This window comes from Sapajus apella, unplaced genomic scaffold (assembly GCF_009761245.1).
Source record: "Sapajus apella isolate SASKATOON/1434 unplaced genomic scaffold, GSC_monkey_1.0 scaffold86, whole genome shotgun sequence".
NCBI lineage: Eukaryota > Metazoa > Chordata > Mammalia > Primates > Cebidae > Sapajus > Sapajus apella.
In genome coordinates, this window is record NW_022437026.1 from 2,078,463 (window position 1) to 2,099,482 (window position 21,020).

The 21,020-nt window shown below is 37.8% G+C and overlaps 1 protein-coding gene across 29 annotated transcripts in view; it reads left to right on the top strand.

The window, feature by feature from the left end:
• The window catches only part of WNK1 (WNK lysine deficient protein kinase 1), a 146,724-nt gene that overhangs the window by 62,926 nt on the left and 62,778 nt on the right, over positions 1–21,020 (top strand). For all 29 annotated transcript variants that reach the window (XM_032254419.1, XM_032254433.1, XM_032254422.1 and 26 more), the window contains exons 3-4: positions 2,371–2,591; positions 5,299–5,456. In XM_032254419.1, the coding sequence (XP_032110310.1) occupies positions 2,371–2,591; positions 5,299–5,456 (379 nt within the window). The remainder of the gene's footprint in view (positions 1–2,370; positions 2,592–5,298; positions 5,457–21,020) is intronic.

Consider the following 21,020-nt stretch of genomic DNA (forward strand, 5'->3'; position numbering starts at 1 on the left):
TTGCCTTTTTCTTCTGTATGTTCACATATGCTGTTCAGATCCCTTAGTGAATCTGTATTTTTCAGCACCGAAATTTCTACTTGGTTCCTTTTTAAAATTTCTGTCTCTCTGTTGATGTTCTCTACTTGAACAGAGTATTCTCTGTACTCTAACATTTAGCAGCCATTGTTCCCAGTATTTAGTCTGCCAATTTTTGTCATAGGTACTGTAATTATCCCCATTTAACCATGAGTTGATTGTTTTCGTAAATATCTTAGTACTGAAGAACTGATTAAGAGCTCCGTTTATGAGAGTAGAGCTTTTTAGCAACTGGGCTTTTACTTCAATGTGATTGGGCAAAAATCAGTTATAATGGAAGACCCTGAAATGCTTTCTACATCTGTGTGTGTGTGTGTGTGTGTGTGTGTGTGTGTGTGAGAGAGAGAGAGAGAGAGAGAGAGAGAGAGAGAGAGAGAGACAGAGACACTTTCGCTCTGTTGCCCAGGCTGGAGTGCATTGGTGTGATCTGTGCTCACTGCAAACTCCATCTCCCGGGTTCAAGCTATTCTCCAGCATCAGCTTCCTGAGTAGCTGGGACTACAGGCGCATGCCACCATACCCAGCAATTTTTTATTTTTATTTTTTGAGACGGAGTCTCATCTCTGTTGCCGGGCTGGAGTGCAGTGGTGCAATGTCAGCTCACTTCAACCTCCACCTCCTGGGTTCAAGTGATTCTCCTGCTTCAGCCTCCCAAAGTAGCTGGGATTACGGGGCCCACCACTACACCCGGCTAATTTTTTCTGACTTTAATAGAGACAGGGTTTCACGATTTGGCCAGGCTGGTCTCAAACTCCTGACCTCATGATTCACCTGCCTCGGCCTCCCACAGTGCTGGGATTACAGGCGTGAGCCACCTTGCTCGGCCTGTCATATTTTATATTTAACACTTTTAGTACTCTGTTGTTTCCTGAATATTTCCAGATAAAATAAGCATTGGAGTTCAATCCTCAGATGTATCTTTTCTACAGTGGGTGGCATCAGAGATCTCTATTCAGTTCTTTTAGCATACTTGGGCTGCTTGGAATCTTTCCTACATATACGTATTTCAGAGGTCAACTAGAGATTTGGGCAGAGTGAATATGCAGAATTTAAGGCTCGGTGTCTGCTTTCTGAGATTTCTTCCTTTCCTTTCTAGATCTCTGCTGTTCAGTAAAACATTCTGCCATGATGGGAATGTTGTATAATGTACACCATCCAGAATGGTAGCTATTTGCCACATGTGGCCATTGAGCACTTGAAATGTGGCTAGTGCAATTGAGAGATGGGTTTTGTTTTGTTTTGTTTTGTTTTTTGTTTTTGTTTTTGTTTTGAGATGGAATAGCCAGGCTGGAGTGCAGTGGTGCCATCTAGGCGCACTGCAACGTCCGCCTCCCAAGTAGCTGGGACTACAGGGGCGCCACCACACCCAGCTAATTTTTGTATTTTTAGTAGAGATGGAGTTTCACCATGTTGACTAGGATGGTCTTGATCTCTTGACCTTGTGATCCGCCTCCCAGAGTGTTGGGATTACAGGCATGAGCCACCACGCTCAGCTGAGAAATTGAATTTTTTATTTAGTTAATCTACATTTGAATAGTCACATTTTGGCTAGTCACAACTTTATTGGACAAACCATCCCTGCAGAAAGGTCGGTTAGACAGCACTGTTCTTGATGCTGTGCTCATTCCAAAAACTCAGCCCCCATTTCTGTGGGATATAGCAGGCCTGCAAAATCAGAAGAGGGCCTAATTTTAGGTAAAAAGGTATTACAAAGAAGGAAACTCTAGCAGTACTTTCCCTTTGTCCCTACCTGCCTATGACTGATTTTAATTGCTCTCCAGAACCTTCAAGTAATAGTTGTTTTGTATATTTTTGACCAGAGTTTATAAATAAATCTGTGTCTGGTAGAACTACTCCACTATTTAACAGAAGCAGGACTCTAACTCTTAATCATTTAAATAGTGACCTAATTTTAAGGAATTTATACTTTGTGCTTTGTTACCATAATTCTCTTACCACTCACCAATTAAATATTTTTAGCTCTGAAATATTTAGCTGATATAACCAACTTGATCTCCCATTTGTTTAAGAAAAAACTGGTTACCTAACACTATTATTGTTTAGATGAAAAAGTATTTGGAAGACTTATTTTTCTGCGTCTCTTAATATAATTTTTATTTTAAACTATCGTAGCCCTGCTTAATAAAAGTATTGCTAACCTTTAAAGTTACTGAATCTTAGTATTCTAAATTTGATATTCCCATCTCGAGTCATGTTAGAATTTAATGGAATTCTTCAAAACAACAAACTCATATCATTGATAACTTGTTTGGTGTACTTTGCTTTTTCTAGGTATCTGAAAAGGTTTAAAGTGATGAAGATCAAAGTTCTAAGAAGCTGGTGCCGTCAGATCCTTAAAGGACTTCAGTTTCTTCATACTCGAACTCCACCTATTATTCACCGTGATCTTAAATGTGACAACATCTTTATCACTGGCCCTACTGGCTCAGTCAAGATTGGAGACCTTGGTCTGGCAACCCTGAAGCGGGCTTCCTTTGCCAAGAGTGTGATAGGTATGTTTCTGGTGTACCTTGGAGCCTGACTAGCTTTCTGACATTGCTTTTATTTAGAATCCTGGCCCTGTTATTAAGTAAAATAAACCCTCAGAAATTCATAGCTTGAACTCAGGAGGTGATCAGTTCTACTTATGAGATGTAGGATTCTCTATATTGGTGCTTCTTGGAATCATCTTTGAGACTATTGATAACATTACATTACAAGAAGTAAAGTGAACTTTGTTGATAAAACCTAATGTAACAATCTTTTTTTTTTTGAGATGGAGTCTCGCTCTGTCACCCAAGTTGGAGTGCAGTGGCATGATCTCAGCTCACTGCAACCTCCAGCCCCTGGATTCAAGCAATTCTCATCCTTAGCCTCTTGAATAGCCGGGATTATAGGCACATGTCACCACCCCTGGCTAATTTTTGTATTTTTAGTAGAAATGCAGTTTCATCATGTTGCCAGGCTGGTCTCGAACTCCTGGCCTCAAGTGATCCACCTGCCTCAGCCTCCTAAAGTGCTGGGATTACAGGGTAAGCCACGGCACCCGGCCAGCAATCTTTTTGTTACACACTGTTGATAATATTATGCACTATTTATATAGTACATATTATGTACTGTTTATATAATATATACAGTGTGTCACTTCATAAAAGAAATGGAATTTATATTTTAGTTTCTAAAATTAAAAAAATTTTTAAACATATAAAATGTCGGTTGAATATATATGTATATTCAGGAATATTGATCAGCCAAGCACAGCGGCTCATGCCTGTACTCCCAGCACTTTGGGAGGCTGAGGTGGGCAGATCACTAGAAGTCAGGAATTTGAGACCAACCTGGCCAACATGGAGAATCCCCACTCTACTAAAAATACACACAAAAAAAGCTAGATGTTGTGGCAGGTACCTGTAGTCCCAGCTACTTGGGAGGCTGAGGTAGGAGAATTGCTTGAACCCGGGAGGTGGAGGTTGCAGTGAGCTGAGATTGCGTCACTGCACTCTAGCCTGAGCAACAGAGCAAGATTTTTGTCTAAAAAAAAAAAAAAAAAAAAAAGGAATATCTAGCCTCTGTAACATTTTCTGAAAATAAATATGACCATTCTGAAAAGCTGGTTTTATCAACTTTTTTCGTAGTTTCACTCTTCAGAAGTTATGATCTATCTGAATGAGTGTTTCTCAACCTTAGTACTACTGAGATTTGGAGCTGGACAATTCTTTGTTGTAAGGGGCTGTCTTGTACATTTTAAGATTCCTGGGCAGCATTCCCAGCCTGTACCCACTAGATGCCAGTAGCACGCTCCCTGCCTATCTGCCTTCTAGTTATAACAAAAAAATGTGTCGAGACATTGCTATATATGGCCCTTGAAGGGCAAAATTGCCCCCGTTGAGAATCACTTATCTAAAGAACAAGGCTGTCCCTTTCAGACTTTATATGTTAGAAACTCAAAGCTGAAAAATTAATTTAATGCCTATTTTGATAAGCTTTCACTCTATGAAGAGGGTATCACAGTTTAAAAACTTGAAGTCTTCATAAACACTATTCTGCTCCGAAAGGTGACAATAACAAAAGAAACCTATTAATTTTTAAGTGAACTTGAATCGTAAGTATTGCTAGGAAAAGCATAGAATACCAGCTATTTGCACGTCTTTCGAAAACAGTATTCTCCTTGGAATATTATGTAACTAGGGTTAGGAATGCTTTTTCACATTTTCTTATAATACATTCACAAGAAGAATGAGAAAATTGTCATTTAAAGCTGCATTTCTTTTTTTGCCTTCTTCACAGGAAACATTTTTTGATTGTCTTTGGCGTCTTGAAATCTCTGGCTCAGTCGAGTTTTTATTTTCTTTGTTTGTTTATTAAATCATAGTGTGCATGCCTGTTTCTTAGAAATGCCTTATAACTTGAGGTACGCAGACTTAATTTTCAGGAAGCATTATACAACCTAGTCTTGTGGGGTCACACACCTTGTGCTTATAAATCAGTCTGTATTTAAGTTCTATATTTGTGCGTGTATATGTCTTTTTTTGCCTGTAGGATGTCCCTCACTATATGTCTTGTGTCTGTAGTAGGCTTATTTATGTACTGCAGGTGGGTTGGTAAGTATGTGAAGAAAAGGGCTCTGGTGAGTGGCCTTTGGAGACAATTACATTTTCTTTCATTTTTTTTTTAAAAATGTATTGAATATTTTTACTGCAAATCCTTCTTAGAAAGTGAAACTAATCAGATCGAGTGTTAAGAGTATGGCTGTAAATGTTTACCTTACAACTACCATTCAGTAGTAGGCAGACAAGTATTTTGATCTTTTTAAACCCATCATCTTATCTTACAGATGTACCATTATATTTGCTTTGTTCTTTCTTAGTGTCTTACCTTTTCTTTCCATTTGTTTTCAATATGAGTTATATTAGTTTATCTCTTAGCTAAGGCTTTATTTTGACATATTATATAAAGGAATTTATTTTACACAGTAAATTAATAGATACTTGACCTTATTCCAGTTTCATATAAAGGCCTTGCAATGGAACATCTTTTATGAGATATTTGATGGAACAGACTGACTGAGAAGATTTCCTTCCTCTTTTTTCCCCCTTTCCTTTTTTCTCCCCATTCCAATTTCTTCCGTCTCACAGGTCAACATCCCTCTGCTTCTCTCCCCGGTGAGTAACGTCTGAAGCTTCTGCTCGCTTTGAGTCTGAATCGTTCTTTTAATTTAAGGTACCCCAGAGTTCATGGCCCCTGAGATGTATGAAGAGAAATATGATGAATCCGTTGATGTTTATGCTTTTGGGATGTGCATGCTTGAGATGGCTACATCTGAATATCCTTACTCGGAGTGCCAAAATGCTGCGCAGATCTACCGTCGAGTGACCAGTGTAAGTCTTCCCTGATGGGTGAACTTGGGTCGTTTCTAAGAAAGAATCCCAAGGTGGATAACATCAAACCATGTAAAAGAGGACAATAGTAGAAGGCATACTGAGTGAGCCGTTGGGGTGAGGGTGGTGTTGAGGTATATGTAAGATTATTGCTCATGATATATTGAGAATAAAGATAAAGATCAAAGAACCACTAGTGTATCCTGTACCCACCTTGCATTCATTTAAACCTTTATTATGTTTTAAAACACACCCTCATTACCTACTTTTTAATCCCCTATTCAGCTGAACTCTTATTGTTTTCCACCACATAGATTAGAGTTAAAGGTAATGTTTTTAACTGAAGATGCTTTGTCGAATTAATTTGTTCACTGACTTTTATCTGAATGACTTGAGTTGATGTATGAAATCTTATATATTAGTACCTACAATAATAAATATCTTATTGTAGTTTACCCATGGTAGTTCATGTCTGCTGACAGTTATTTTCTACAGCTGTCTAATTGAAACCTGAAAGGTAGTTAGTTATGATTAATTTCATTTTATCACTGCATACTTCATTATGCTACTCTAAAATAGAGACATTTTCTTATATAACCATATTATGACTGAAAAAATTAACAGCAATTTCTGGATCATCCAACACCCTGAACCTATTCAGATATTCTCTCCATTGTTTCAAAAATGTCTATTGACAGTGTTCAAAATAGGCTCCATCAAGGTCCACAGAAGGTATTTTATTGTTGTAGTTCTTAATCTAGAGCTATTGCTTTTACTTTCTTTTTTGGCATGCCAGAGATTTATTGAAAAAATTAGATTATTCTAAGGAATGTTTCACATTCTGAATTTGTTTGCTTCCTTGTGGTATCATTGTTTGCTTCCTTGTGGTGTCATTTTACTGGTTATTCTTCTATGTTTCTGTAAAAAGAAGTTTAGCTTAAAATAGGTGGGGTAGGTAAACAATGTAAAACTAGTTTTGTCTTTTTTACTCGCATTCACCCAAGAGTGTATGGTGTCATTTTCCAGAGGCTATATGATACTGCATGTGTGATATTGCAGCAGAGTACAGAAGCAGATATAAGAATTCATTTGTAGGGCCAGGCACAGTGGCTCATGGCTGTAATCTCAGCATTTTGGAGGGTGAGATGGGTGGATCACTTGAGGTTCAGAGTATGAGACTAGACTGGCCAACATGGTGAAACCCTGTCTACTAAAAGTACAAAAATTAGCCACCTATGGTGATGCCCACCTGTAATCCCAGCTACTCTGGAGGCTGAGGCTCAAGAATCACTGGAACCTAGGAGGTGGAGGTTGCAGTGAGGTGAGATCATGCCACCGCACTCCAGCCTGGGCAACAGAATAAGACTCTGTCTCCAAAAAAAAAAAAAAAAATTTGTCTTCTCTTAAAACATATATTTAAAAAGATTGCAAAAATGTAAAACAATACCAGTCTTCTCACTAAATTTTTCCTATTTTGGAAAATACTGAGTTTTAAATTTTAAATATTATATATTATTAACATAATGAGTTTTATAATTTTTAATAAATTAATAAATATTCTTAAACTTTTTCAGGTTTATCACCTGCTATGGTAAATATTAATAGATGTAACACATATAGACAAAACCCCTCTGAGGTCCCCAATAATGTTAATTTTAAGAGTATAAAGCGATCCTGAGACAAAAGTTTGAGAACCACTGTTCAAAATCTTGATAAAATTTAGGCTAAACTTTTTGCAAGGATACTTAATATGTAGTACTGTGTATGTTATATTGCACCAAGAGGCTCATAGTATCTTATTATCTCATTTTTAGTAATGTAATTTAATTGAATTTTTATATAGAAGATGTAATTATCAATTGCTTATTCAGATTTTGATAGCTGAACAGAAATGTCTATTTTTAAAAATGGAGAGGAAACATTTTTGCTTTAGGCAGACCAAATTTTACCTCTTCACAAAGGCTTGGAAGAAATCTTTGAAATCAAAGTTTAATTATAATTATTTATTGCTATGAATATTCTTTCAGTATCTTTGTTGTATATTTGTATGTGATTCTGTTTGATGGATATGGAGCTACTTTGGACAATTTAATTTCATATGAAGTGTAAGAACTGGTGGAGTCTTCATACCCAGTAAAAATGGCAGCTATGGTTTACAGAGAAAGCAGCATAACTCAAGTTACTTCTGGCTTTGTAATTAGAGTTGTTATTATTAGGTGTATGTCTCCAAGTCTCTGTCGTGAGGCCTTGCTGTTACATTTATTAACCTCTTCTTAATACTCACCCAGGTTCTAATACATGATAGGATTCTAATCCCTGAAGCACTACTCTCAGTTTGGGCTGAATGGGGGCAGGAGAATTTTTTTTTTTTTTTTTTTGAGACGGAGTTTCGCTCTTGTTACCCAGGCTGGAGTGCAATGGCGCGACCTCGGCTCACCGCAACCTCCGCCTCCTGGGTTCAGGCAATTCTCCTGCCTCAGCCTCCTAGGAGAATTTTTTTTTTATGCCTTCAGATGATTCTGATAAGTACCCTACATTTATGCCCTTACAAAGCTCATCTGCTTTGCCTTTCAGAGTCCTATGTCATCATTCCCAGTTCACGTCTCTTACTATTTCCCTTTCTTCCCCTGTTGTACAGTAATTTACATTCTCTGTCCCCCCCCCACCCCTTGGAGCATAAGGTAGACTGGTTATTGTTTCCTCCTTTATTTTGTTTTAAAATTGTAGAAAACTCAAGAGGTATATTTGATTTCTTGGTTTTTTTTACTCACTACTTCCGCTTTATAAGGTTCTTACTTTTGAATACCTCTTAGATGCAAGCCTTCTTCATTCCCATTGTCACAACTCTGATTTCACATCTTCCTTACTTCATACCTTTCATTATATTCCAGAATTAGTTTACATTGTGAATTTATTTATTTATTTTTATTTCACTTAAACTGGTTGAGCTTTCTTGCTGGCCTTTCTTAGTATAAGGAACTTATGGTACCAGTTTGCTTATATCAGAGCAAGTGTAAATTCTTAATCTTTTGCTATTCTTCATCTTCATTCAAGCACTTTATTTTAGTTAAATCAGTTCTCTTCATTATCTCACACATATGTCACATCCTTTTCTATATTCCTAACCATGTATAAATGTTATATAATACTGTACATCTACTAGTTTAAAGTCCTGCCCACAAGAGAAATAAACAAACAAAAAATACTGTACCTCTTCTATAAGCTCTTATGCTATCCAGTCAATCCATATACTTAACAGGCTTCCTTCATGAAATTTTATCTGATTGCTTTCACTGTATAATGATCTTTGCCTTTTCTGAGTTGATTCTTCTCGATATGAATTATAAAATTTTGTTTATAATTTATAAAATTTTGTTTATAAATTCATAAATTGAATTAATGTATTTATTGCTTATTTGTATTGCTTTATATTTTTAAAAATATTTTAATCTAGTACATCTGTATAATTTCATCCTTATCTGTAGCACTATCCTAAATACAAAATAAATCTCAATGCTAATAAATGCAACATTTTCCAAATCGCTGCTATGTCCCATGCCCAGAGCTTGATAGTAAGTAAAGGTGAATAATCATATCCCCTGTCTTCAGAAAACTACCTCTAATATAGAATATTAATAGATAAATGAAGAATTATAATTACACTATTGTGAGTATTTTAATGGAGACAAGCACTAAGGACAGTGGAGGAGGAATGGTTAACCCTGCTATAGATTAGGGAAGGTTTCCCAAAAAAAGCTGTTGTATGAACTGTCAAAAAGAGAAGATGGAAGAATGGTGAGAGGCCATTCTAAGAAGCAGGAATAGGATTTACATGAATGCTGAGGTGCCAAACAGTAGTACAATGGAAGGAAAGGCAAATCGATCAAATATAGTGAAGCTGTTGTCTTGTGGTTGTAAAGGAGGGACAATTCAATTGCTACTAGTTTCTCCTGCTCCTAAATCCTGTCTCATCTCAAAGCAGAGAGTTTGGGGTCAGTAATTAAGCTGCAAACTTGCCTCCTGATATGTGTATTTTTGCTGCTCCATTATATTTTTGTGTTTTAATGGTAAAGGAGACCTTGTTTGTTTATAGGCTTTTGGAGGGAGTAAGAGGAAGAAAGAGAGACATAGAAATCATGGTGGATGGTGGTGGATAGAGGAGAGTAATATACAGGATTCAGATGGTGGATGGTAGTGGATGATAGAGTAATATCCAGGATTCAGTGGGCTTGCAACATGGTATAATGCTAAGTCTTGATAGGGAAGGTTTTCTCCTGAGATGAGATAAGGGAAGCAAGAGGGTTTTGGAAGCAAAGTCTTGGGTTCACATCCCTGCCCTAGTTCTTACTATATTATCTTGAGCAAGTCACTTAATTTCTTCATACTTCAATTATTTTGTTCTCTGTAAAAGAGATACCATTACCCTCTTACAGATTGCTTAGCACAGTGGCTGGTACTGGTATTGATAGTAGGCCCTGGTTATTTTCTGTAAAATATGAGTTGTCATCTTCTTGGGGGGGGGTGGTGTAAAATGAAAGATGGCCCTTAACGATGATAAAGCCTTAAAATAACATCTATGAAACTTTGATCTGATAAGGAAGTAATAATTGTGAGTAGCACCAAGCATCCAGAATCTTCATTTTTCGCATTGATATGCACTATTATGTAAACAGTGAATACATTGTTTGCATTCGTGTCTATGTGTATGCAAGTAGAAAAGAGCAAATGTTTACCTATTACATACTTCTTTTTTTATTTATTTATTTATTTATTTTTTAAATTATTATTATTATTTTTTTTTTGAGACGGAGTTTCGCTCTTGTTCCCCAGGCTGGAGTGCAATGGCGCAATCTCGGCTCACTGCAACCTCTGCCTCCTGGGTTCAGGCAATTCTCCTGCCTCAGCCTCCTGAGTAGCTGGGATTACAGGCACACGCCACCATGCCCAGCTGAATTTTTGTATTTGTAGTAGAGACGGGGTTTCACCATGTTGACCAGGATGGTCTCGATCTCTTGACCTCGTGATCCACCCGCCTCGGCCTCCCAAAGTGCTGGGATTACAGGCTTGAGCCACCGTGCCCGGCCTACATACTTCTTTCTTGTGAATAACCAATAATAGGCTGGGCCTTAAGGCCCACACCTGTAATCCTAGCACTTTGGGAAGCCGAGGTGGGTGGATTGCTTGAGTTCAGGAGTTCAAGACTAGCCTGGGCAACATGGTGAAACCTCATCTCTACAAAAAATAAAAAAAATTAGCTGGCCACGGTGGTGCATGTCTGTAGTCCCAGCCACTGGGAGGCTGAGGTGGGAGGATCACCTGAGCCAGGGAGGCAGAGGTTGCAAGTGAGCCGAGATTGTACCATTGTGCTCCAGCCTAGGCAAAAGTGAGACCCTGTCTCAAACAAAACAAACCGAAAAAAACCCCACAATAGCTTAGATTGCTAAATTAGTCCCCAGTTTTCTATATTCTAAATTCTGTGTACCAGGGTTTGAAGAATAGAATATGATAAGTTATTGATATAAATGAGTTAGGTTTCATTAGAGAAAAGTTCATTTTACTTTGGTGTCTTTTCCACTTAATAAGTTTCATCTGTGTATTTGTGAATATTTATAAATTATAAACTGTGACCAAGCACTATAGTAGGTACTAGGGATACACCAAGTCAAAAAGTTCTGCCTCACCTGGAGTTTACATTCAGTTGTGTAAAAAAAAATGTTGGTTGAAGTTGATAACTTGAGCCATGATGGCTTACGCCTGTAATCCCAACAATTTAGGAAGCCAAGGCTGGGGGATCACTTGAGGTCAGGAGTTCAAGACCAGCCTGGCCAACATGGTGAAACCCCCATCTCTACTAAAAATACGAAAATTAGCTAGGCATGATGGCATGCGCCTGTAATCCCAGCTACTTGGGAGTCTGAGGCAGGATAATCACTTGAATCCTGGAGGTGGAGGTTGCCTGAGCTGAGATAGCACGACTGCACTCCAGCTTGGGTGACAGAGCAAGATTTGGCCTCAAAAAAAAAAGTTGGTAACTCTATTAGAGTGATAAGGTTCATGTCTAGAATAGATGGGAGTTACAGGGTGAAAAACTGAATTAGGTTTATTGTTACAGCACAGCGATTCAATCATTTTTTTTGCCTGAAATGTATGACTAGGTACCAATGCAATCTGATTTTTTTTTTTTTAAATTTAAACAAGTAATGAAGTAATTAGGGAGGAAATTTAAGCCAGCAGATTCAAAACTGAGGGGAAAAGTAACAAAAGTTGTAGTGGATCAAAGTTGATTTATAGATAGATCACCATGCTGTATGAGTGATATTGCTAAATAGTAATAAGTGTTTCTATTGTGTGACTTCTGAGCCCTAATTTCCTCATATGATTATGGTAGTCATAACTGCCAGGTCTGCTAAGGTTGTGAAGAACAAATCTGTTGAAATTATATAAGAAAGTGTATTTCAAACTGTTAGAAAATGTATTTGTTATATTTTACATATAACTAGATCAACCCTGAAATATCTTCTATCTCAGTAGATTCTCGATGTTTCAGGATGGTTTGACTTAGGGTTTCTGCCCCAAAAGATTGGGAGGATAGTAGGAGTAACTAACTTGTTTAAGTGTAATGAGGCTCATATTTGTACAGAACTTACAAAATCTGTGTTTGTGTTATATTCAAGGAATTTTATTTTTAAAAATGCCCCAACTTTTTAATAAAAAAGTAAATAGATGACAAGTTATTCTGTGTAGAGATTAATGTCCAGATATTGAAACTTTAAAGTATGATTCTGATTACATAATCAAGTCATAGGCTTTCAGTAGTCCTTAAAGTGTGCTTTCTATCCTTCAGTGACTTTGCGAAATTTGTTAATAGAATATTTGTGCTTATTGCATTGATTCTCTGCATTGCATAATGTGCCAAGTCAGAGTATTAATCAGGAATAATTTTCTTCTTTATTGTATGTGCATACTAAAATGTACATTTAGGATTTTTTCTAGCAGCTTTACTGAGATATAGTAAAATTAACCCATTTAAAGTGTATAATTCACTGGTTTTAGCATCTTCACAGTGTTAAAAGAAAAACTTCAGCCAAATTAAATTTAAAGGCATTTAATTGAGCAACAAATGATTCGTGAATTAGGCAGCCCCCAAAATCACAGCGGATACAGAGAGACTCAGGGATGCCTCATGGTTAGAACAAATTTATAGACAAGAAAATGGGATGTGACATACAGAAATCAGAAGTGAGGTACAGAAACAACTGGATTGGTTACAGCTTGGTGTTTGCCTTATTTGAACACAGTTTGAACACTCAGCAGTGTATGAGTGGTTGAAATATGGCTGCTGGGGTCGGACACAGTGACTCACAACTATAATCCCAGCACTTAGGGAGGCCGAGGCAAGTGGATCACCTGAGATCAGGAGTTCAAGACCAGCCTGGCCAACACGGTGAAACCCTGTTTCTACTAAAAAGACAAAAATTAGCTGGGCATGGTGGCAGGTGCCTGTATTCCTAGCTACTCAGGAGCCTGAGGCAGGAGAATCGCTTGAACCTGGGAGGTGGAGATTGCAGTAAGCTGAGATCACGCCACTGCACTCCTGCCTGGGTGACAGAGTGAGACCCTGTCTTGAAAAGAAAAGAAAAGAAATTTGGCTGCTGGGGTTGGCCAAGACTCAGCAGTTGTTACAGGCACATACTCATAAGTTAGGTTTTCAATCTTGTCTACCTACTAATTTAGGTTTCAATTAGTCCATACAGACTCAAATTAGAAGTAGAGTCCTTCTCAGGCCATATTTAGTTTGCTTTAACAATAGATATGTGCAACCATTACAACAGTCAACTTTAGAATAATTTTATCACTTGATAAAGAAATTCTACACCATGTAGCAATCACTTTTCTTTTTTTTTCTTTGTTGTTGTTGTTTTTGAGATGGAGTCTCGCTATATAGCCCAGGATGGAGTGCAGTGGCACAATCTCAGCTCACTGCAACCTCAGCCTCCCAGATCCCAGTTCAAGCAATTCCCCTACCTCAGCCTCCCAAGTAGCTGGGATTACAGGCACGAGCCACCATGCCCAACTAATTTTTGTATTTTTTAGTAGAGACAGGGTTTCACCATGTTGGCCAGTATGGTTTTGAACTCCTGACCTCGTGATCTGCCCACCTTGACTTCCCAAAGTGCTGGGATTACAGGTGTGAGCCACTGCACCCATCCAGCGATCACTTATCTATACAAACATTCCCCCCGCTCCTGTGCAACCACTAATCTGTTTCTGTCACTACAGGTTTTCCTATTCTAGACATTTCATCTAAATAGAGTCATTTAGTATGTGGTCTTTTGTGACTAGCTTCTTTCACTTAGTATAATGTTCTCAGGATTCATCTATGTCATAGCAAATGCTCATGCTTCATTCCTTTTTAAGTCTAAGTAGTAATATTATTCCATTGTGTATATATAAACACAATTTGTTTAGCCATTTATCCATTGGTAGACATTTGGACTGTTCCTACCACTTGACTGTTGTGAATAGAGTTGATTTGAAGAATATTCATGTACAGGTTTTTGTTTGAATATCTATTTTTGCTTCCTTTAGATGTATACCTGGAAGGGAAATTGCTGTGTTACATATGAATCCTATGTTTAACCATTTGAGGAACTGCCAGCCTATTTTCCAAGTAGTTATACCATTTTACATTCCCATCATCAGTGTGAGAGAGTTCTGATCTCTCCATATTCTTGCCAACTCTTGTTATTATTATTTTTTTTTTCTGAGACAGAGTCTCACTGTCACCCAGGCTGGATTGCAGTGGTGCGATCTTGGGTCACTGCAGTTTCCGCCTCCCAGGCTCAAGCAATTCTCCCGCGTCAGCCTCCTGGGTATCTGGGACCACAGACGCACACCACCATGCTGGCTAATTTTCTGTATCTTTTGTAGAGACAAGGTTTTGCCATGTTGCCCAGGCTGGTCTCGAGCTCCTTAGATCAAACCATCTACCTGCCTTGGCTCCCCAAAGTGCTAGGATTATAGGTGAGAGCACTGCACCAGCCTATGTCTTCCATTCTTAAAAGGACAGCAGTCATTGGGTTAAGGACCCACACTGCTCCTAGATGACTTCATCTTAACTAATTACTTACGCAACGATCTTGTTTCCAAAAAAATTCACATTGTAAGGTACTGGAGATTAGGACCATGACGTGTCTTTTTGACGTACACAATTCAACCCTGTAACAATTCATGGGTTTATTGAACAAATATGCAAGTCTCTTCTATGTTCCAGACTTTTTTCTAGATCCTAGATATTGATATTATTGTTATGTCAAACACTGTCCCTGTCTTTAAAGAACTTACTAAGGGAAGGGGAACAAACAAGTAAAGCAGACAGTTACCATACAATAGAAAACACTTATTTTAGGGATAGGTACTTAATGAAAGCACATAAGAGTGGTACATAATCAAGTTTGGACAAGTTAGAGATATAGTATTAAAGAAGTAGAAAAAGACTAAGATAGTGTTGTATGTGAAGATCCATAATTTTGTATATCTACCAAGTTTGAAGTAGGAAAAAGAAGAGGCAAGGAATAAGGGACAAAAGGAAAGCTTAGACTTTAATGTAGAGCACTGAGGGGACTGTTTTAAAAGTTGGTTAGTTTCATGTATGTCAACACATACAGACTTAACTTTTAGAAAGATTATTCTGATTACAGAATGGAGAATGGATTTCTGAGGAAGACTAAATGTTAAGCCCAGTTAAAAGGGTATTATAGTAATCTAAGGGAAATGACTAATAGTCTAAAATAAGGAGTTGGAAGAGAGAAGGCCAAAATGGATGGGTTAGAGAGATTTTCTTTATTAGATTTGAACTAACCTCATTTGTTTTTTTTTCCACTTAACATTTATGAAAATAAATGCTCGGTTACACATATACACTTAAGATCAAACAAAATCAAACCTGATTGTGAGGTTAAATGTTAGATTTGGGGATTATAAAATGTATAATTTGTATATGAAATGGTTTACATATTTTGTTTAACTTACCAATCATTACTTTTTTTTTTTTTTTTTTTTAAAGACAGAGTCTTACTCTCTCAATTAGGCAGGAGAGTGCATGGCACAGTGTCGAGTGCAACCTCCACCTCCCGGGTTCAAGTGATTCTCCTGCCTCAGCCTCCTGAGTAGCTGTGATTATAGGCACCCACCACCATGCCTGGCAATTTTTTTTTTTTTTTTTTTTTAAGTAGAGATGGAGTTTTACCATGTTGGCCAGGCTGGTCCTGAACTCCTGACCTCAAGTGATCTGCCCACCTCAGCCCCCAAAGTGCTGAGATTACAGGTGTGTGTGAGCCACCGCACCTGACCCATTCTGTCATATTCTAAATGAAGTAACAAACTATGATTCCTGGCCAAATCCTGATGTCCATTTTTGTACATTCCATGACATAAGAATGGTTTTTGCTTTTGTTTTTGATTTTTTGAGAGAAAGTCTCACTTTGTCACTCAGGCTTGAGTGCAGTGGTATAATCATAGTGCTGCTCTGTAACCTTGAACTTCTGGGCTCAAGTGATCCTGTTGACTCAGCCTTCTGAATTTGTAGGACTATAGGCATGTGCCCCAGGCCCAGCTAATTTTTTGAAATTTTTTTGTAGAGGTGGGGTTTCACTGTGTTGCCTAGGCTGCTCTCAAATGCCTGGCCTCAAGTGATCTTCCTACTTTAGCCACCCAAAATGCTTGGATTACAGTTATGAGTACCATGCCTGGCTGGTTTTTATATTTCAGTGTTTGGGGAAAATGTCAAAAGAAGACTATTTTATATGATAAGAAAACTACATGAAATTCAAATTTCCATGTCCGTAAATAAAGTTTTCTGGCACACAACTATACTCATTTACTTCCACGTTATTTATGGCTGTTTTCACACTATAATGGCAGAGTTGAGGAATTGCAACAGACTGTATGATGCATAAAGCCTAAAATATTTACTGTTACGCTCTTAGCAGGAGAAGTTACTCACTCCTGTGCTAAACATGTCTCCAGAACTTTGTAAAACATGTTCCCCTGTAGAGTTCTGTAAGAAATTACTGATCCATGAAAGTAGTGGTGATGTTCTTCTATGAGAATGCATCGGCCTCTGTACTTGTAGTAGACACGAGAATCTTGGTGCAACCAAGTAGCTACTTAACAGGTCAGAAAATTTATTGTCAGTCATTTATTTCTGTTAAGAGTAGAAATAAAACTTTAACATTTTTATTTGCCATATGCAAACTCAAAGCTCAGTTGAGAAGAAAATCATCTTAAATGAAAAATGTCTTTGGTAGTAAGTTTAACAGAACCTACAAAGACTAGTGTCACTGTTTCTGTATTCTCAGTATAGTGTTTAACCTGTTTTTGGTTGTTCAGCAGCTTTTGTTTTTTATTAAACGAGACAAAATTCATATAAAATTAACGATTTTAGCCATTTTAAACTATACAGGTCACTGGTTTTTAGTGTATTCATGGTGTTATACAGTTATCACTACTAATTCCAGAACCTTCCCATCATCCCCAAAATGAAGCCCCATACTCATTAGCAGTCATTTTCCATTTCCGTCTCAACCCATCCCCTAGCAACCACTAATCTGCTTTCTGTCTCTGGATTTGATTTTCCTATTCTGGGTATTTCATGTAAATGGAATTATACAATAAGTGGCTTTTTGTGTCTGGCCTCTTTCACTTAGCAAAATGTTTGTAAGGAATGTCCATGTAGTAGCATGTATCAGTACTTTGTTATGGTTGAAAAATACTCCATTGTGTGTTTATACTACATTTTGTTCTATTCAGCAGGTTTTATTTCCCTTTAGTTCTGTAGTTTCTTCCTCTTTTTCTTAATGTTAAACCGCTTGAATCTATAGCTACCTCTTAATCTGGAGAGAGGTTGACAACAGTGTTTTAGTCCGTTTGTTCTGCTGTATCAAAAATGCCATAAACTAGGTAGCTTATAAACAACAACCATTTATTTCTCGTAGTTCTGAAGGCTAGAAAGCCCAAGATCAGGTACCATGAGATTCGGTATCTATTGACGTTCTGTTCCTCATAGACCGGACTGTCTTGTGTCGTTTTCACATGGTGGAAGAGTCAAACAAGCTCCCTCAGGACTCTTTTTTTTTTTTTTTTTTTTTTTTTTTGAGACGGAGTTTCGCTCTTGTTACCCAGGCTGGAGTGCAATGGCGCGATCTCGGCTCACCGCAACCTCCGCCTCCTGGGTTCAGGCAATTCTCCTGCCTCAGCCTCCTGAGTAGCTGGGATTACAGGCACACGCCACCATGCCCAGCTAATTTTTTGTATTTTTAGTAGAGACAGGGTTTCACCATGTTGACCAGGATGGTCTCGATCTCTTGACCTCGTGATCCACCCGCCTCTGCCTCCCAAAGTGCTGGGATTACAGGCTTGAGCCACCGCGCCCGGCCCCTCAGGACTCTTATAAGGGCAGTAATTCCTTTCAAAGCTCTCCCCTGATGACCTGATCTGCCCTCATGACCTGATCACCTCCCAAAGACTTTCACCTCTTAATACTATCTTATTGCACATTAGGTTTCAACACAAAAATTTTAGGGGGACACAAACATTCAGACTATGGCATACATGAAGGAGGAAGTATATAGTGTCTTAAAAGGTATTGTCCTAGAGCCTGGTTTATTATATCCTTGTTTGTATTTGTTGTGCACAGCACACTGTAGGCACTCATTAATATTTTGAGGAAGAAATGATTCAAAGGAATATCAAACATAGTCAAAATTAAATATGTAAATTTGGGAGAGTTGTATTTATTCTATGAAAGAGAAGTGAAATTTAAGGTGACCTTCAAAATTATCCTACTAAAATGAAGTTGAATAGTGACAAATAGAAACTGATGTACCTATAAAAGCAATATATTTTATATTAATGGCAAAAGTTTAAATTACTTTTGCACCAACGTAATAGAATAGGAAAAACTGTTTGGTGCAAATAAAGCAGAAAATCAAATAATAGGTAGATAGGTTATCCCAGTACTAGAAAGGCTCTTCCGTATGTTCTCAAATCTCATAGTTGTAATTTCTGAACAACTAGCTTAACTCTTTCCATTTTGGGGCAAGGTCTGTGTTTTTGTTGTTGTTTTGAGGTATTTCCCCATAATTTTTACCCTATAATTACTCTCACTTTGTTTTCTTTCCTGAGACTTCATAGGGCAGACCAAATTGTAATTTCCCCTGGTAGTCCCTCAAATGTTTCAAGACAGTTTTCCTAATGTCGGGAATCCTTTTTTGTCAAGACCCATCATTCAATTTGTAAAACTTGTTCCTTTGAATTTCTTGAGGGAAGCGGCTTATATGCATTATTAGAAGAGGGAGATGCTCAGCAACTGTTTTCTTGATCTTGAGGAAGTTAAGTAAGAAGGAAGAAAATCAGTAATTAAACATAATGAACTTGGCAACATTGTATAATATTGCAGAGGCCTTGGTGGTAAAGGTTTGAGATTCTATAGTCTGAGAATTTTTGAGAGGGGATCATGATTTATTTATTTACTTGAAGACAAAGTCTCTCTGTCATCCAGGCTGGAGTGCAGTGGTGTGATCTCAATCTTGGCTCACTGCAACCTCCGCCTCCTGGGTACAAGCAGTTCTCCTGTCTCAGCCTCCCAAGTAACTGGGATTACAGGTGCCCACCAACATGCTCAGCTAATTACTGTGTAGAGACAGGGGTTTCACCATGTTGGCCAGGCTGTTGTAGAGCTCCTGAGCTCAAGTGATCGCTCGCTTCGACCTCCCAAAGTGTTGGGATCACAGGCTTGAGCCACTGTGCCCGGCCCAGATTTGAGTGATTTAGTTCAGTGGCTCTCAAACTCTTTGGTATCAGTAATCCTTTACACTCTTAGAGGACCCCAAAGAGCTTTTATTTAGTTGTGCTGTATCTACTCTACCATATTATAAATTAAAATAGAAAAAATTTAAAAAGGATTTTAAAATGTTAAATAAAATAAGCCCTATATATGTTGGCATCAATAACATTTTTATTACAAATAATTATTTTCCAAAACAAATTTTAAAAATTTATTGAGAAGAGGGGCATTTCCACATTTTTGTAAATCTAATGTCTGGTCTGAAAGAAGATCACTGAATTCTTTTATCTGCTTTTCTATTTAGTCTGTTACAATATGTTGTTTGGGTTGAAGTATACGAAGAAAATTGGCCTCATGCATATATGTAGTTGCAAAATGAAATACTTTATAGGCCACAAGAAAAGATATTGAGCACCCTGAAGGGTCTTTATACCACACCTTTGAGAACCACAGTTTTAGCAAACCATGCAAAATGCAGCCCTCAGACCAACAGTGACAGCATCTCAGGGTGCTTGTATTTAATGTAAAATTTTGGCCCCATCCCAGACCTGTTAAATTAAAGTCTGCATTTTACATAGTCCAAGGGTGATTCATGTGTACATGAAAAAGACCCTTACAGTCTTTTTCAGTTCCATATACCTTTATTTGGTTAAATAAAAAGTAAGCTATATAGTATAACACCAAAATGTTATTTAAATAAACTGTTGTTCAGTCATTCATGTAAACTTTTAAGTAGCATTATAAGTAACCAATTTGACTTAAAAATTATAGTAGTATTATAGCATTTATTTGTAATTTTGTATTTTTCTGCCTTTTTGGTTGTTGCTTTTATTTTATTTTTTATTTTATTTTATTTTATTTTATTTTATTTTATTTATTTTATTTTTATTTTGTTATTTTATTTTTTTTGAGACAGAGTCTCGCTCTGTCACCCAGGCTGGAGTGCAGTGGTACAACCTTGCCTCCCTGCAACCTGCACATCCTGGGTTCAAGTGATTTTCCTGCTTCAGCCTCCCGAGTAGCTGGGAGGGACAACAGCCATGTGCCACCACAGCCAGCTAAGTTGTATTTTTTGGTAGAGACAGAGTTTCATTATGTTGGCCATGCTGGTCTCGAACTCCTGACCTTAAGCAGTCCACTGGCCTCGGCCTCCCAAAGTGCTAGGATTATAGGTGTGAATCACCGTGCCAGGCCTGGTTGCTTTTTTAAAAAGGAAAACCAATAAATCAACCTGCAGAAAATGTGGAATAAAAAGTTTGAAGAGTAAGTTTATTGGAACTGTGCTAGAATCCCTCGTTTCTAAGGATGTTGCAGGTGATGTACATTTGTACTTTATTTTTCCTCTAAGCTGTGAAAATTTAGTTGTGTATGCTCTACAATCCTTAATACCGCACTGTCGATTTCCATACTTCTTGTCTAGGAAATACTGTTTGGATTTTACCAATCTCCATTCCCATCTTCTGGCTTCTAGTAAAAAATAAAAAGGGCTGTGGTCTTTGTTACTTTTCTAAAAGCCCTCTCATGTTTTGGGTGCCAAGATAAAAGTGGAGGGTTTAAACAAGTTCTTAGAGGCTGGGCACGGTGGCTCACGCGTGTAATCCCAAGCACTTTGGGAGGCCGAGGCGGGTGGATCACGAGATCAGGAGATCAAGACCATCCTGACTAACATGGTGAAACCCTGTCTCTATTAAAAATACAAAAAAAATTAGCTGACCGTG